General features: G+C 41.9%; 3 protein-coding genes across 4 annotated transcripts in view; all 3 read right to left on the bottom strand.

The window, feature by feature from the left end:
• prkar2ab (protein kinase, cAMP-dependent, regulatory, type II, alpha, B) overlaps positions 1-1,279 on the bottom strand; it is a 17,958-nt gene extending 16,679 nt beyond the window's left edge. The window contains exon 1 of one of the 2 annotated variants that reach the window (XM_031876841.1): positions 521-1,279. In XM_031876841.1, the coding sequence (XP_031732701.1) occupies positions 521-779 (259 nt within the window). In that variant the 5' untranslated portion in view covers positions 780-1,279. The remainder of the gene's footprint in view (positions 1-520) is intronic. The other variant, XM_031876759.1, reaches the window with a different exon arrangement.
• A 224-nt stretch (positions 1,280-1,503) lies between these two features.
• On the bottom strand, positions 1,504-5,804 carry slc25a20 (solute carrier family 25 member 20). Its single transcript, XM_031878098.1, has 11 exons — positions 5,570-5,804; positions 5,361-5,470; positions 4,418-4,510; positions 4,182-4,309; positions 4,000-4,090; positions 3,712-3,829; positions 2,941-3,013; positions 2,736-2,845; positions 2,440-2,564; positions 2,083-2,171; positions 1,504-1,797 (listed from the first exon to the last, which is right to left on the bottom strand). The coding sequence occupies exons 2-10, from the start codon at positions 5,463-5,465 to the stop codon at positions 2,109-2,111; spliced, it is 906 nt and encodes a 301-aa protein (XP_031733958.1). The 5' UTR covers positions 5,466-5,470; positions 5,570-5,804; the 3' UTR covers positions 1,504-1,797; positions 2,083-2,108.
• Positions 5,805-6,755: 951 nt separating this feature from the next.
• nckipsd (NCK interacting protein with SH3 domain) lies at positions 6,756-16,646 on the bottom strand. Its single transcript, XM_031874408.1, has 13 exons — positions 16,299-16,646; positions 15,277-15,389; positions 14,989-15,199; positions 14,301-14,376; positions 13,547-14,094; positions 12,554-12,724; positions 11,123-11,209; positions 10,507-10,645; positions 10,334-10,414; positions 9,939-10,067; positions 9,082-9,171; positions 8,817-8,989; positions 6,756-8,546 (listed from the first exon to the last, which is right to left on the bottom strand). The coding sequence occupies exons 1-13, from the start codon at positions 16,467-16,469 to the stop codon at positions 8,322-8,324; spliced, it is 2,214 nt and encodes a 737-aa protein (XP_031730268.1). The 5' UTR covers positions 16,470-16,646; the 3' UTR covers positions 6,756-8,321.
• Between the last annotated feature and the right edge of the window lie 637 nt (positions 16,647-17,283).

Genomic DNA, 17,283 nt, shown 5'->3' with positions numbered 1-17,283 from the left:
AGAGAGAGAGAGAGAGAGAGAGAGAGAGAGAGAGAGAGAGAGAGAGAAAGAGAGAGAGAGAGAGAGAGAGAGAGAGAGAGAGAGAGAGAGAGAGAGAGAGAGAGAGAGAGAGAGGTTTTATTTACTGGACTTAAAGCAGAAGGAAGCTCATCTTACTTTATTGTTTCTTCTCATCTGTGCACATTTTTTTCTTTTGCGTTTTTCATATGCATAGTGTTGAGTTAATGAGTTATTTTGTACCATAACATCTGCTGTAAGTGGAGCAGACGTTTTTCGCCAGCTTTTTGTTCATGGGGACGTTAGCCTGACTGTGACCTTGTAGGTCAACACTTTGCATCGAGAGAGCTTTCACATGTCTGTCTGTGGACAGTTTCTGTCTCCTTTGTGTGATTTTGACACCGTGAAGCTTTCAGGATTTGAAACATCCACAAAATGGCATTTCTTAAAGTTACATTTTTTTAATTTGGAGAACATGGAGACATGTTCAGACACAAACACAAAACGATGTAGTACTACTCACTAACAGTGTCTTCCTCCTCCTCCTCCTCTTCTTCCTCCACCTTTTTGGGCTTATTTGACTTTGTGTCAAAGGTCACTCCTTTCCGTGCAGGTCTGGCGCTGCGTTTCTTGGCTCCTTGGTCGTTTCTTTGGCCCTCCAGAATTCGTGTAAAATGCTGCACAGCAAATTCAACCAAGTCCGGCGGCTCGCGGCGAAGCACCTCGACCGTGTATCCCTGCAGCAGCTCTTTCAAACCAGCCGGTATCTCCACATTACTCATTGCACAGGTTGGAGTTTAAAACAAATAACCTCAAATCCAAACATCAAATATTTTGATGTGAAATATCTAAGCATCAGCTTGTCCCACGGATTTGATGAACATTCTTCTGTATGGAGCAAACGGACTCCCCCTCCTCTCGTCCCACTCTCTCCAACGTTTCAGCAGCTCATTGATTTCTTTATTTAGCTCGGCCTGTCGGAAAGTATTGACCTGGACTTTTCACATCAGATGTAATTAAAGGCCGTCCGATGGATAACGACTCAGAACTTGATGATTTGGCAAATAAACAACAGAAACAGAGAAGAGAGAGAAGATAGAGAGATTATCCTGGAAGTCAGGCTGCTGTTAAACGAGCCGCAGAAACAGACATCAGATAAATAACTTTAAAAAAGTTCAAGTGGTTTCAGATAGTTATTTGGAGTGTTGTAATGCTGTAGGTAGAAAAGCTGTTAGTAGAACTACCCTCAATTGATTATTGAAGTTGACATTATTTATTATATCTTTGACAGAAAGATGAACTGGTTCCACTTACTATGTTCTGTGCATTTTCATTCTTTTCTCTTTCAAATCCTTTGACTTATTGTCTTTTACATGTTTATTATCTCTCAGTCCGTTATTATTTGTTACAATTGTTTGAATAAACATGGACAGTCAAGGCTTCTTAGTTTTTTAAAATCCAAAAGAAATACTGAAATTAGAAAAAAGTGCACAACAATCTCATTTCTAAATATGGATTCTGTTTTTTTTAATTTCTTTACATTTTGACATTCATTTAATGTTCGATCAATGTCATTATGGCTACTCTCATAGTTTCACATGAACACAAACAGAAAGCGTAGCTAGCGTCACTGAGTGGAGGGAGGTGACCTCACAGGAAGCAGACAGATGTGACAGATGTGTATTGTCGAGAGAGACTGATCAAACACAGTAAAACATAGATCACCTTTTCCCTGATATGTACACCTGCTCGCAGATAACAAAAGGTAAGGCACGGCATGTCCACTTCACTCCTTTTGTTCTGTAAAAATAACAGAATATAAAGAAAACAAGTAAAACAAAAAGGAGAGAGAACATTCGACTGTGTGTGTGTGTTTGTGTACTGGTACCAAGTCATCACAACATCTCTGCGCCGCTTCCTCCGCAGGTCTGAATGATCCACACTATCTACAGTACCACGAGGTTTCAAACATAATCAAGCACATTGTTGGAAAACTGTTTAAATCTCTTTGTGATTCCCTGGTGTGTGTGTTTGTGTGCCGGTATTAACTGCATTGTATTAAACAGTTCTGTTCCTGGGATTCACATTTGAGGCGATGCTGAAACGTCCTCTCACAGGTCCGGTGAGAGCCAGTGCAGGAACTTCATTGCAAATTCAAATCCTAAGAAACAAGCCTGAAAAAGAAGAAGATACAAACAAAGCTAATCAGTTTGTGTATAAAAGTGCTGTAAAAAATAACAGATTTTAAGATAACTTGGTTTTCTTTGACAAAACGCACAATTATATTGTTGTTATTTACAGTATGTAGTAGGTCCCAATTGAATGCATGCCACAGTATTGCCTTTGTAAGAGCAGCTGGAGCATATACGAAAAGTAAAAAGAAAAAGTGAGAAAAGTGAGAGAAATGTGATTTGGAACGCAGCTTCGATGAAGTGCACTCACTGCGTTTGCAGGGAAAGCTCTAAGCATGACGGCGTTGAAGCCTTTGTACAGAGAGCCGACGCCCTCCTCTCTGATCAGCTCCCGCAGAACGTCCCGAAATCCATTGGGATATTTTCCTTCAGGAGCTGAGGGAGAGACGCATGAGAAAACTCAGTCACACACACACACATGTAAGACAGACCTGCTTGTAATACAAATGAAAAAAATTAAAGTTTTTTTTAGACTTGGTATGATACTTTTACTCAAGGGATATTTCAGCCTAAACAAATTGTAAAATAAAAAAAAAAATAAAAAACCTGTTTGGAAACGAGACTTGAGTACGTCGGCTGGAATTGCGACCGCCCAGTTAAAGATCCCGGCCATCCCTCCAGCAAACAGCACACTGGGAATGCTGAGCTCGTTATGGCTGCAGGGAGAAGACCACATGCTCAACTACTCAGAGGTCGATCTTACAATAGAACAGACGGTTGTAAACACTGCTAGGAAAGAACTAATATTCACCTTTTTCCTGCTGGTGTGAGGACGTTCTTCAACCACTCATAGGAAGTGAAGTACATCCCACTCGCTGGAACATCTGAGTTACAAAACAAACTTACAGGATTGTAGGCAAAATAATGATCACACTTCATGAAAATGAACTCAAACTCTGAAGAAACCTACTCAAGGTTACAAACACTGTTATATACTGTAACTATGTTTAAGTGCAGCAACCTGTCAGAACATGATTGAATATTTCAAGGAGAGGCGAAAAAGATGACGACGACAAACTGCCTCAAGAAAATGACGACATAACTTAAACTGTATAGTCCAGGAAGTTAGCATTGCACTTTTATAGCAATGTGAAACTCGTGATGGACAGTTAAAGTCCATGCAGTCTTCAAAACCTGGCTCCTACATTGTAATCTGCAACACTTTGTTGGAGAATCAGGTGTGTTATGCATGTAACGGCTAATGTAGCCTCGATTTATTTATTTCATTTTCAAACTTGAAGTCTTCAGAATTAACCGACGCCAACTTAAGTCACATTAGACTAAAAGGCTTCATAGCTTCATACGACTTGTTTTACATATGCAGTAATAGAGAGTTCCCCTTTAAAAAAGGTACCATGTGGAGCTTTTGACCTCTAGTAGCACTACAGAGCAACATTTCTAAGAATGAGTCCCTGCTTTAATGCGCACACACAAGGTCACATTTGTGCCGATTGTTTGAAATGAATTATTCTCATTACGTGATGCAGGCTCAGGTTTACTATCGATCAGAGTAAAGCAGCACCTCTCATGAGAGTCAGCGCGGTGCCTTTGTAGACTCCTCTGATCCCAAACTCTCTGTACAGCTGCTTGACACAGTCCATGGGTCCTGCATACTTCACCTCTCCTGTTGACGCCTGGATCTGCACACGCGCACACACACACACACACACACACACACACACACACACACACAGAAACACACACTTTACACTCACCGTCATTTCATTTTGTCATGTGGAATCTACTATAATTCAGCGCTGAGAACGCAGTGATTAGACCCTAATTTCTGCACAAACACATGACCTCTGACCTGTAGGAGGCATTTGATGCGCTCTCCAGGAGCCATGATGGCCGTGGTGAACACACCAGACAACATCCCTGCAGCAAACAGCTGTGGATACCTGCAGGGGACAACATACTTACACGTTATCACCTTTAGAGCGCTACAGCTGAATGAACAGTACGACCAACCACGTCAGGGAAATCACTTACGTAAGGATATCATTTGGTGTTTTCTGTTGTATTTTCTTGCCCATTCCAAATCCAAAGAAACAGACAGCAAACATGGGTGTGACCCCAATGATCGGGGCCGCCATGCCTTTATAGAGTCCCTTCACACCCTGTGAGGGAAGAAGATGACAAGGAAACATCAGCATGAGGGAGGAAAGACATTTTAGACAGTGTTTTATCTATAATGTCGCAGATGCTAAGGCAGCATGGATCCCCACCTCTTTGGCCAAGGTCTTCTTAAGACAATCGAAGGTTCCAGCGTACAAGAGGCTCTGTCCAGGTTTCGGTTTGGGCTGAGTCTGCAAACGCACCTGAGAGAGGAAGGAGAACGCACTTTGTATTGACTTTAGATGCAGAGAATCCAGCATCACAGCGGCAGCAGTTTGGACCGCATTATGTGCACCCTGAAAGCCAGGTCCATAATAAAAACCCTGATCTCAACCCCACCCGACACCTTCGGGATGAGTTTGAACACCGGCTACGAGCCAGACTGTTAACAAGTCCAATATTTAGAGAATAAATAGACTTAATGTGCCAGAGACACAACTCCGAATGAATGCTGATGTTGCTCTGTGTCTGCTTGATGTGTGAATATGCAAGTATGTTCAAGATGTGTATACAACTTACTCTCCTCTCAAGTGGCCCAAACAAATGCCGGTTTAAAAGAATGGTGACAATGGTGTGAACTGGGCAGCAGACTTTAAAAGTGATAAAATGAAAATGACAAGAATTATTTTTAAATGACCTCAAATATATCTTAGGCAATTCTCAACTGCGTTTTGTTCCCCAACATAAGCACATATATATCTGGCATGAGCTAATCACGGCCAGTGTAGCTCTATTACAGAGTATTCAGCTAATTACTGTAGGTGTAATACAATGATAATGAAGATTAGAATGTATTCAGGTGAGATATCTGTCTGTGCAGGAGGCCACAACTCCAGCAGTGAGCCGAGTCATGTGAGTGAATGTGGGTCAAAGGTTAATGATTCTCGGAGCTCTGCGCAGCAACATTAACGTCTATATGAGTGTGTGACATCCACACCGCTGTTTGTCTCTGGTCACTGGCTCTAATGTCTGCAGTGTCACCGGATGCACTCTCGTGTTTGTTTCGTCCTGTAGTGTGTATGCTGTAAGTGAGACACACAGTACAAGAATCACCTTAATGGTGTCGAGTGGATGTCCGACGAAGACGAGGCAAATGCCTCCAAACCCTCCTGCGAAGAAGTTCTTCATCGGACTGATCGGCTGCGGCTGTTTGGACATTTTTTCTAAAAAAAAAAACAACACAACAGAGTGAATGAAACCGACGCCGAAAATAAACTCCGACACACAGAGAAATTAAAAGAAGACAAGAAACAGCAGATTACCTGGTCGACGGTGTCTCTGTGAGGTGTGTTTGTGTGCTGCTGTCACTGCTGACTGTAGGACCTTTCACCCACTTATTTCCCCCGGACCGGTACGACTGCAACACAGCTGCACTCTGGTGCGTTCCTGTTTGACTTCCGGGTGGAAACTGTCAACTTTTGCTCAATGGAAAAAATAAAAATCTATCAATATATAATGAAGCATATACAAAACGTTTTTTTTGGTTATTATTGGATCTACCCAAGCATATGCTAATATAAAATTCTAATTAAACTTTATTCAAGCTTGTTCAAAAAACTGGTAAATTCTCTGTTTATGTAAAAAATAAATTTCATATATAAAGTAGTACTATATTGTTGTTTTTTATTTCATTATGCATCCATTGGTGAATATTTAAATGAAGAACAAAAGAATAAGAGGAAAAGGAGGATGTAATATTATTATGTAATGTAAAATTACAATTGTAACCCAGTTTAACTTTAACTTAATGGGTTAATTTAGACACTACAGTTGTGGTAACTTAGTCAAATCTTTTTTTTTCATCCATCCCTGGCGTATTAGTTAAGTTTTGCAGTGCTGTGTGCCTTCAGGAGGGGAAGTCCGAGATGTCGTAAGTTGGAAGAGAGTCCCTCCGAGACGCCATGTTGAGCGAGAAGTAACATTAGTTGCGTTGAACGGTGAGCCTGTTGTTGAGAAACAGTAGGAAGTCAAATAGTTATTCTCAGTAAACATTGTGAACATGAGTTTATGGTCTCAATCGCTAGTTTCAATACAGCATGATGTGAATTTAGTAAATGATGGCCCCATATGATAAAGCAGGGTATACTTTAGGGTGTGACAACGTTGTGATTGAAGGGCCACTACCACGGCCTTGTTTCGTCTTACAATTTAAACTCTTTCATTGTGTGTTTTCAGTCCATGAAAGTTGATTGTAACCGTTTTGGTTCCATAAAAATGTCTTATTCAGTGTTCGGTTGTTCTCGTGCGCCACCTTCTCATTTCACTTCTGGTTGCAAAAAGCCAAGATGGCGACGGCCAAAATTTTTCATATGCATTTAAATGTTAGTGATCATAGTCATGATTGTAACAATGTGATCAACAACATGTTCACAAACCTCTGAATTTATGTTTTATGTAATAAACAAAGTGTACTGTCACAAAATCAACAAACAACAACCCAACCACTTCCACTGTTAAAATATAGCTTTATTAGTTTTATTATAACACTGTCGTAGCACTTTTGCAGACGATGTTAATCATGGAAAGAAGGGACCCTCACCTCTCTCACACGCACTGTAAACAGACACACAAATAATCAATGAACGAACACTCGGACATTAACTAAAAACTGATATCACTTCTGGATTGCATTTACCATCTCCAGACGGGATAGCCATGCTCGGGACAGAAACAGATATATTAAAGTGTAGGATGGGAGAACATCAATCACTACATCATCGGGAAGAAACAAGGAAAGTTACATGTTGCTTAAAGTATTGAAACTACGAGGAGATAAAATAAATGCCCTGTATTTTAACAACATTGTCTTGATTTTCAGTCGGGGCATCGGATAATAACTGGAAAGCAACAACACTGACTAATGTATCATCTTGGATTATAATAGCTTCAGTTAGTATTACCTCCAGAAAGCCACAGCTCACATCAGCCAAGACTATTGGTATATTTTAGCTATATTGCAAGTTGCTATATAAATCCTTATTGCAGCACAATTAGTTTGAATGCGAATGCAACATACATACATTAATCTGTAACGGTCAATAACTTTGTATGTTAGAGGAGCTTTGCATATGTAAGGACAGAGCGATCATCAAAAGTGTTTGATAAGCAGTAAAGAGACAAAAGTACCAGACGGAGCCACAGGAAAGACTCAATCTGTAGCAGCAAGTTACTCGGCTAAAAGCTTCGTATTGATAACACGTGAGTCAGTGTGCTTTTCTCTCACTAGAATAGTAAACTTGTTCAACTGGTTCTATTTGACATTAATTCAAATTCTAATGAATAAAGAGGTGAATGAAAGAGGAAGTCAGTTTTAAGAGTATTATACTCTATTAAGAAAATAATGCTTGCAGTAACACACAGTAGTTTGGTCCCACTACAAGGGAAGCACATCACGTATTCTCACAACAGTTCAAATAATGGCACTTTTATCTGGAACATGACTTCAAATCTGTGTTTTTTTATTCAAAATGTTTGATTTGATTCTAAAATCAATTTGGTTAAAGATATTTTGGTTAGAATAAGATTTCGTTGTGGTTGTTGTTATTATTTCTAATACTGTATGATAATACGGTTAGTTATTGTATGATTTTAAGATAATTATTTCTAGGAATTCACTGTGAAACAGCTCCAGTGTTTGGCAGATATTTTGGCTATTTTTAATCTCCAAGTGTGACTGAACCTCACGGGTTTTTTGTGCATTCGTCATATTTTCCCCGTCTCGAAGAACACCAGAGAAACAAAAAATCCTACTTCTTTTTCAAATAAAATTCATTTGAGATGGGAGAAGCTGTGAAAATCAGGAACATCTTTCTGATATCAACATCACATGCATGCTGCAGCTCTGGACTTCAAGTCCATGAAAACATTGGCAAAACTGATTAGCTTCTCTCAGCACAGGCTGGCACAGAACACAGAGCGTCCCATTAATTGTCAGCTCTTTGTCTCTCAACATTTACCTCCCTTCAGTAGACAGGAGCAGCCTACAGTGTGTGTGTGTGTATGGTACTGATATGGTTAGTCCTGGTTCTCACTGATCTGTGGGAACTCCTTGTAGATCTGCTGTACAATTAGCTTATCCATCTGTTTCGCTGTAGCGCTCCCTTCATCCTCTCCTGCATCTTCCTCCTCCCTGAGAATCCTCTGCAGCACCCCCTGCAGGTCAGACAGGCGGTGCTGGTGCTCGAGGTAGTCCGTCGAGCGTATTATGGAGTGCATGAGGGAGAGATACTCCATCCTCAGCTTCACAGGGAGGGCAAGAGAGGAGATTATGATCAGACTTGGTAACAAGCTTTTGGTTTAGCCGGTATCATTGAACAAATAGCTTCACATTTTTAGGAAAAACGCTTCCTTGCAGAGAGTTGGATGAGAATATCTGTTTCTATCTCATATCAGTCTATTAAATGCAATAATAATACAAGAAAAGCAAAGAAAGACTGGTTCCAAAAATGTGAAACTGTTCCTTTGAAGCCTGAGAACAATCAGTAGCTGTGCGGTGTGTCCAGGTCTCACCTTGTCTCCAGGTGAAAGGTCAGATATTTGTCGAACAGCAATGTCAATCATCACCATCATGTCAGTGCGGTAGAAGATGTCCGCGGTCTCTCGGTTGGCGAAAACATCCTGCATAAACTTGAGCACTGAGTGCGGTGCAGGCGGGGTGTGTTTGAACATACACACCGGGTCGTCTGGAGAGCAGAGGGCAAACAGTGAGCGATGACGTCGGTACACAGAAGCCATGGATGCAGAAGAAAAAATATGACAAACGGTGGTATTTTACCGCCTCTGTTGAGAAGCAGCACCACTTTCTCTGACAGGATCTTGACATTTTTCTTCTTCAGCTCCTGCATGATCACATTGCTGCTGGGTGCTGGGTGACACAGACGAGACGCATAAAAGTAAATAGTAAGACAGTGAAAACAGTGTAGAACTCTGTGGTGCAGGACTTCTTCTACAGACCTTTTTTTGGCAGACATTTTGACATATCGTTGCAAAAAAAGCACAAGTGACACAAAAAACTCCTGCAGTTTAGGACAGAGTCATAAAACTCACGGTTTAGATCGTATCATGTTTTTGATTCGAGGATCGGATCAGCACAAAAGAAAAAAGGGAGCAAATATAACGATGATCCATATTGGCCGATGCAGATCGTTGTTGTTGTTGTTGTTGTTGTTGTTGTTGTTAAAGCCACAGGTCTACAAGGCTCCAGACTATTCTTTTTCACCACCATCCCAAAAATCAATTCAACCGCTCTGAAGTCAGTGTAAACAATCAACATTTTTAATAATTAGGAAATAAAAGATTGTAATTTTATAAATGAAAAAAACTATCTTGGAATTAGCTATTTTAATCATTATTATAAGTTGCTTCAAGTAAGTGTTAGGAAGTTAAACAGGTCATAATTATAATTCCCTCTCTAATATCTATTTTATATTGCTGTGAAAACATCTTCAAACAACTGGATTTATTCAAGTGTCTCGCCAAAAACTACATCTTACAAGATTTGAACATGATAACGTTATAAAGTACCCTCGCCCAGCCATCCTTAATGTCATTATTTATACTCTTGCTGTGTGTTTCCTGCTATGACAAGTCAAAATGTCTGATGTGAAAAGGGTCCATGGCGGCTTTTCTCACCTGTGTGGTGCAGGTTGAAGGCCAGCAGGAGGTTCAGGAAGATGTCAGGCAGCTGCTCTGTGGGATCAGAGGGAAGCCCGTCCTCCACCACACCCAGCAGGAACTGAACAAAGTCAGCATTCAAGTGTTCTGAAAGCAGGATTATGTCCCTTCAATACACCTTTTAATGCATGCATGTCAAACCTTTAGATCAGGAAAACCGTTAAGAATCTGTCCGATAAAAGCTAAACACAAAGTTGTTTTTTCATTGTTTTGGAAGAATCAACATCAGTGATGCTCTGTTTCTGTGTGCATAACCTCATATGCAGCGGTACAGTAAACATCTTATATGCCACCGAAAATACAACACAGCAGCCTTTTATTTACCATTATATACACCATTATATGTACCATACCGTAGTGATGATATGGCACCTGTTCACCCATTGAGAAGATCATAGTGAGTACCAATGCTGTGTAACACATCTTCTGGTGCTCTGAGGAAAGAAAAACAGACCAAGAAACAGTAACATTTAGCTTTGGGAGTCGTGCAGATGAGCAAGATAAGGTGAAAAGTCAATGTTTTCACCTTGTGTGTCAGTCTGTAGGTCCCTGGCCAGCTCCATTGGGAGGATGGAGTTGAGGAGGGTGGAGATGAGGGAAGCATCCATGCTGCACATCGCCCCGAACACTTTGAGCAGCAGCAGCCGCAAAGACACGCGAAGCTCCTGCACGGTCACGTGATAATAATAATAATAATAATAATAATAACAACAACAACAACAACGAGCCAACACCAACCAAATATACACTGAACATCACCAACATGCTCACTAACACTGCAATTCCACAATCCCCATTCAGCTCAACAAGAATCTAGTTCATCTAGTTCCCTCTTGGTACATTATGTAATCGACAACAAACACAAACTGGATATTATTGTTGAACAGTTACTGTTGCTAGGCTACAAGAACAAAAGGAAAAAAAAGAGTTTGCCAATTTTGGTTCAGAAGTATCGCACTAATATATTCTTAAATAAACTGGCTGTATACAGTTGTTGTTGATGATAACGAAGAATCTTTTAACCGTAAGAGGAAACTAGACAACATTATCTTTACAGACCTATTTATACTTTAAGCCTCATACATTCATGTTTTAAGTTAATAGTGTTCTAAATAAAAGACTTTGTTATTATCACGTCTTACCATCTGATAATATGAAACCAGAGACAGCACATTCTCGTAGTGGTTGGCCTTACACATCTTCCTACACACCTCAGGATCTGCATCAGTCTGAAAAATGAAACCACTTTTAGTTGTAAACGCGGCGACATAATAACATCATAACTATGTAACTTCCTAATCTATGGCACAGTCGTGGTCCCTGCACACAGCAGAGGAGGATTAGGAAGCCCATTGACAACGCATCTGGACATCTCATCCCTGAGGTTCGGGACAAACTGCCAACAAAGAATATTTGGCAGCCTGAAGCGTTTACAGACTCAGTCTTTAAACACACTGTTGGATTTGTAAAGTCGTCTGAGCCGGTCTGATCCCATCAAACATGTCTGGTATTTACAGCACGACAGCTGGACGGGTCCTGTGGTCAACGTTTTATATCAATATGAGGATAAACCACTGACTCTTATCTGATAACGTGTGTTGAATTAGTGACTTAATGTGTTTTCAGCTTTCATTGAAAACTGACCCACCTGCATTCAAACATGTTATATTACTGTGCATATTAATACAAAATGACTGTGTTTATAAGCTGGTTTATGGACATTATGGGCGCAGGGGTTATGTTTTCGGGTTGTCCGTCCGTCCGGTCAATTCTCGTGAACGCAATATCTCGTGAACAGTTGACAGACATGGATGTAAACATCCATGTGGTGGTAGTTTTAGTCTGTTGATGTTATTCCTGTTTTGAGTTCTTGTGTTACTATCCTGCTTGTTTGATATTCAAGGTGTGTAATGTGTATTACAGATTTTACTGTGTATCATTTTGCAACCTTTACTTTGAAAGGTGCCATATAAATAAATCCTGACCTACTTATGACTGACAGACATACATATCTGTGAAATCCATCTTTTCATCTGTGACACAGTCAGTCAGGACTTCAGTTACATCTTCTTACACTTTAGAAAACAGACACCTCGCAGACTTATACAACTAGTTATAGACTTGAATTGTTTCAAGAGTTCACTCAGGGTTCCTATGCGTCCTGGAAAATAGTTGACCCATTTTCCAGTCATTGAAAACGCCTAGAAAATGACAGAAAGTAAAATGTCCTGGAAAAACTTGTGTTGTCGTGGAAAATATTTCAACATTCTCATATTTTCCGTTAGCTGAGAATGAACTATATTGCCATCTGAAAGGGCTTAGTTATGCTCAGGATCATATTAACGTCCAAATGGTAGTTGACGTGGTTTTAAATGTGTGTTGGGCAATGTTGAGAGAGTTGGATAATAATGAATGGGGCGTCCTGTTCAAAACAATAAATGAGACTTCCACAGAGAGGAACATATAAGTGTGTGATGTGATCCATATGTCTGTCATACCAACTAGATCATCACCGAAATAGTCCTGGAAAATGATCTCTAGAAATAAGCAGGAGCGCGGTCACTGCATCGTACCAGTATCTTCAGCAGCTCCTCCAGGTAGCAGGCGATGAGAGCGAGGTCTTCATGAAGCGCCCAGCTACGCTGCTGAGAATCGTCCCGGTGTCGGGCGAGGTCGCTGAAGATCACCTCCAGCCTCTGTTCATCGTGACACACCTGTCCCTGCGGCAGCGCTGCACTCACATCCTACAGAGACAGAAAACATCATGACACACCTATTTCTGCTACAACTGGAAATATCAGTGAGAGAGGAATATTTAGTACTCTGTCATAAAGAGCAGCTGCTTCACTTAAGTCTGGTGATCATTTCCTGTGGGTTTGTCACTTTGATCGACCCCTTTCACATTTAATGATAAAATCAAAAGATTGATTACAGCAGCTTTAAAGGACAATACCGGTGTTTTAAAAAGTTTGTGTCAATCATATTGGATGCTTCTCTGCTCTACATCTGTGTCTGGATGCAGCAGCGTAGTTTGAGAAGAGGCTATTCTCTGTAATTCATTTCTTAAAGGATTAAAAGACAACATATACAGGCTACAACCTTCAATTTGGTTTTGTCTAAAACTCCTTGTGTCAAACTGAGTGAGCACACTGAGGAGACCTCTAGCAGACCACAGAGCATTCAGGCTTTATAATCGGATGAGCGGTGAGGAAGTGTGCACATGTGTCACCATGTAAATACAGCATGCAGCCAACAGAGCTTTCAGCATCTGCTGTTTGAGGTTACATGTCACACTGCCCACTATAGACTACCTTACACCAACAGTAAGAAACACAAATGTCTGCCAGGAAAGAATCAGCAGTTCCTTTTAAGCTTAGTCAAGCATGAAAACAGGAAATGAGCGAGTGATACTTTGAGACCTGTCACCCCGGAGTCTCAAAACGACTCTGAGAAATGTCAGCTAAATGAAGACTGAGCTGTAACTCTAAACCACACCGGTGTTCTCCTTTAAGCTGGTGGGGCTGCAGGTTTCTGAATCCACATGATGTAGTGAAAACAAATCTGACCTTGCTCTTCACCAGCGAGAGGAGAACTTGCTCCAAATCAGAGGAGGCTTGAGGCAAGGCCGTCTGCAGATGGCCGACCACCACGCCTACAGCGACCCGCGACAGCTCGTAACTCAAGCCCGTGTTCTTCCGTACCAGCTCGATCAGCTCAGCCCCGATAGTCATGGGAACCGGCTCAGGAGTTGTGGGGCTGCCAGGAGGGCTTTCAGCTATGGAAGGGGGGGCAACAGGCCATTCAGTTTCCGGCTGCTCCTCCCTAGCGGGCTGGGAAGGAGGTGGGGTGACATGGGGAGGCTGTGGAGCCGGGCTCTTCTTTGCAGGAGCTGGCTGAGGAGGAGAGTCGGAGGGAAGCACGTCTGGAGGCGGCGCAGTGGGCTTCACACGGGATGGCACAGGAGGAGGGGGGGTGCTGGAAACGCTTGGCAAGCTGACATCGGAGGAGACCAGTGAGTGGGAGGAGCCAGACTCTAGAGAGGTGGTGCTGATTGTGAGGGAGGGAGAAGGGGACGGAGGAAGAGAGGACAATCTGGAGGGGACTTCTGGCTCCGCTGAGGGGGAGGGAGAGAGAGAGAGAGAGAGAGAGAGAGCTCCAGTTACAGAGAGGAGAGTGAACAGGAATGACCTGACTAAGAATAGAGTGTGTTTGTGAAATATAGAGAGCTGCAAAAACACTGTGCTGTAATCTATGGGTCTAACAAACTTGTGAATACTGTTTGGAAAAATGCGTCCACAGCGCTGCTCTCCGAGTTCTCACCTGGACGTCGGCCGTTGCGCTGTTTCTCAGGGGGAGGTGGGGTGATCGGAGCCGCACGTCGAGGTTGAGGAGGCACCTACAGGAGGTGAAATTGATTATATACAGGCTGATTTGAGGGCATATTGTGTGTGTGCATTGTTCTCTATATGCACAACTTGAGCATGTTTAATTGTCTCTGCTGTCAGAGAAACGTTCCTGGGAGATGTAAGGGTGGTCTCTCTCAAGATCTATTCTGTAACACATCGAACACTCCTGATATTGTTTTTTTGAATCAGTAAAGGCTGAAGTGATATTTTAATCCTACTGGGTCGTGTTTTTGACCTGTACGTACAGGATGAAACCTTTTCTGATGAACTGATGAAGTACTAGTCCCTGGCTGCAAAGATTTGTGAGCAAGGATATTAATGTAGATTACTGGGGTTCAACAGGCAGCCTTAAGCATGTCCACATGCTGAGCATTAATGAGTTACAATTTCAAACAAACTTTATTTATTCAGCATGTTTCGAGACAGACGTTTGAAGTGCTTTACAGGAACAGACAGATGACAATATGTAGGCTTTGAACTTTTTTCTGCTCATAAGTATGAAAAATGTATATAAGCTCGCTGAATATTTGAAGCCTGCATATTTGAACCTAATTGGTGGCTTCAAATAAAATATTTAAATGCGTACTGTGTGGGTGCGTTACCTGATAAAAGCCCTGCTCTGCCTGTATGTTGTCCACGCTTCCGGACAACGGCACGCTCCCCTGTCGTCCGTAGTCCCGGTTGAGGCCGTTGGGCGGAGGAGGAGTCTGACTGAGAGATATTTCGCTGCTGGAGGATGGGAGGCCTTGTTTGAGACCGGAGGACGAGGAACTTCGTCGTGTGAGCGTCTCTTTTCTGTGATGGATCAACTTTCTGCAACAGAAGAGAATAATGACTTATACAACATGCCAGAATCAATATATTATCTTGTGACGTGCATTTCGACTCACTGAAGAACATCTCTCTGTTCCAGATTGTATTTGCCTCCGTTTTTTAGGGCCACGTTGTGGATCCCTTCGATTGCTCTGTCGATCGACTGCAACACCTCATCCTGCTCTGGCGCCTACAAGAGAAAGAAAGAGAAAGTAGGGGGGCAAATTAAATATGAATTGACATAATCATAAAACTTTTAAGCAGAATCGAACAGACTTGTGGCTCGGGGGCATGTGTGACTCCGGGCAGAAACAAACTAGGCCGGTTATCTAACAGAAACAGCCTTTTGAACAGTGACACACGTGAGGCCTCACATTGAGGCTCATTAAACCTGCACAGCCAATGTCATTACCAACAGGAGGGAGCATTCCTATCCTGCCAGCGTGTGGTTTCACAAAATACATGCTCTGACTAGTTCCCCCTCTGGATCCTTAGAATAAGGAGTCTCCTGACTGCAGACCACACGTGGGTGTGTCTGAGAGAAAAGCTATGTGGAAGCTACTTGTTCAACAATAACAAGGATAGTTGAGAATGATTCTTATAATAATAATAATATTAATAATAATAATAAAATAGAGATATAGTCCCAGGAGCAGAAGAGTTTGATTTGAGCAGAAACAATGTCTCCCTGTCTTGCTGGTCTTTGGTCCTGGGGTCTGTCCGGTCTGATTTCCTACTCTACATCATCCTATCCTGTCATATCTCACGTCCTTCCCTACATCTCCTCTCTGTCGCAGTGAGCAGCTGCAGTGCAGAAGGCTGGATGTCTCCACTCAATGCAACGTTTCCAATAATTGATGGTTTCTTCTGCAAGAGTGCATTCTCTTCCTGACAATAATCAGCAGTGAGCTTCAACACTGCAGCACACACACAGTACAGTTACTACATGGGATCTGTCTCTCTCGATCCAATCAATTCAACCCTCAACGTCACTACGCATTCACCAGATTTCACTTCAGCCCAGGATGCGACATGGTCACTGCTCGTTATTCATTGAGACAAAAAGAGAAACAAGCCCAGCTCGGGGATCGGTATTTACCTGTATTTTTTCGATGTATGACGATGGGATGTAGCCTGTTTCCCCCGAGCTGCAGCGGGACCCCAGCCACCAGTGTTTGTTGCTCCTCTCCAGGATTAGGAAGCTTTCTCCGGCCGCGAAGTGCAGCGAGTTGGGCTCCACGGATCGGAAGGCGTATATAGACCGGTACATACTTTAATGAGACTTTCACGCGCCGAAATCACCCGAAACAGCTGGAGAACCGGTTATGGAGACAAGGAGTCTCGGAGGGGTGAATATGTGTGCAGTTAGAGGGGATTTAAAGAGTCTATGAAGGCATGTCCCCGGTGGATCGTCGCTGTCTATTTACAATGTAGCTCCTCGGATCATCTGACCTGTGACTGTTGCCAGTAAACACCGCAGGGGGCGCTGTTTCCCCGTGAACACGCCCACAGACATTTTAATCAAAGCCAGAGCCCGATGATCACTGTGCAGCTGCATCACCATAAGATTTCATCAAAAAAACATCTAAATCATTCATGTATTTTCATACAGAGATTATACATTATGTTCCTGTGCTAAATGACTCCACATGTACAGTCTTACATTTCACTTTCTTTATTTGGATGAGGTGGACCTTTGAGAGACAAACATAAGTCTTTCCAAAATGTGCAAATACGCTTCAAAATATAACTGTTCAACAGATTCAGCATATATACATCATTGTGAAGTCCAAATCGAAACGTTAAATGCGAAGCATCCCGAGTCTTCAGATGCACTTCTATAGGTTTGATGAAATAAATACAAGAGAACCATTGGTCCTGAAATCTGTGCATTTTAGCCTTTAGTTATAATTTTATAAATTTATAATTGTAAGTAATATGTGGAAGGTCATCGTTTTCCTGTAAATTTAGGGAAGATAATGACACATTTTAATGTGCAACATATGACATCAGTTGCTTTAGTAGCTGAGTATTTAGATGGTGAAATCAGATAACTTAATCTAAAAATAGAGTCTAGAGTTGCA

This window comes from Anarrhichthys ocellatus, unplaced genomic scaffold (genome assembly GCF_004355925.1).
Source record: "Anarrhichthys ocellatus isolate YVR2014 unplaced genomic scaffold, GSC_Weel_1.0 scaffold1, whole genome shotgun sequence".
Classification (NCBI taxonomy): Eukaryota; Metazoa; Chordata; class Actinopteri; order Perciformes; family Anarhichadidae; genus Anarrhichthys; species Anarrhichthys ocellatus.
The sequence above is the reverse complement of the archived record's forward strand: the minus strand, read 5'-3'. Positions and strand labels throughout refer to the sequence as shown.

What these genes read in the sequence shown, in the direction of transcription:
- slc25a20 (XM_031878098.1), bottom strand. Translation starts at nt 5,465, where the DNA reads ATGTCCAAACAGCCGCAGCCGATCAGTCCGATGAAGAACTTCTTCGCA. An exon ending in ATCCACTCGACACCATTAAG is followed by an intron (nt 4,511 to 5,360) that starts GTGATTCTTGTA and finishes TTCCTCTCTCAG; the next exon opens with GTGCGTTTGCAGACTCAGCC. An exon ending in GCATCAAATGCCTCCTACAG is followed by an intron (nt 3,830 to 3,999) that starts GTCAGAGGTCAT and finishes GCGCGTGTGCAG; the next exon opens with ATCCAGGCGTCAACAGGAGA.
- nckipsd (XM_031874408.1), bottom strand. Translation starts at nt 16,469, where the DNA reads ATGTACCGGTCTATATACGCCTTCCGATCCGTGGAGCCCAACTCGCTG. An exon ending in GAACAGAGAGATGTTCTTCA is followed by an intron (nt 15,200 to 15,276) that starts GTGAGTCGAAAT and finishes CTTCTGTTGCAG; the next exon opens with AAAGTTGATCCATCACAGAA. An exon ending in CAGAGCAGGGCTTTTATCAG is followed by an intron (nt 14,377 to 14,988) that starts GTAACGCACCCA and finishes CACCTCCTGTAG; the next exon opens with GTGCCTCCTCAACCTCGACG.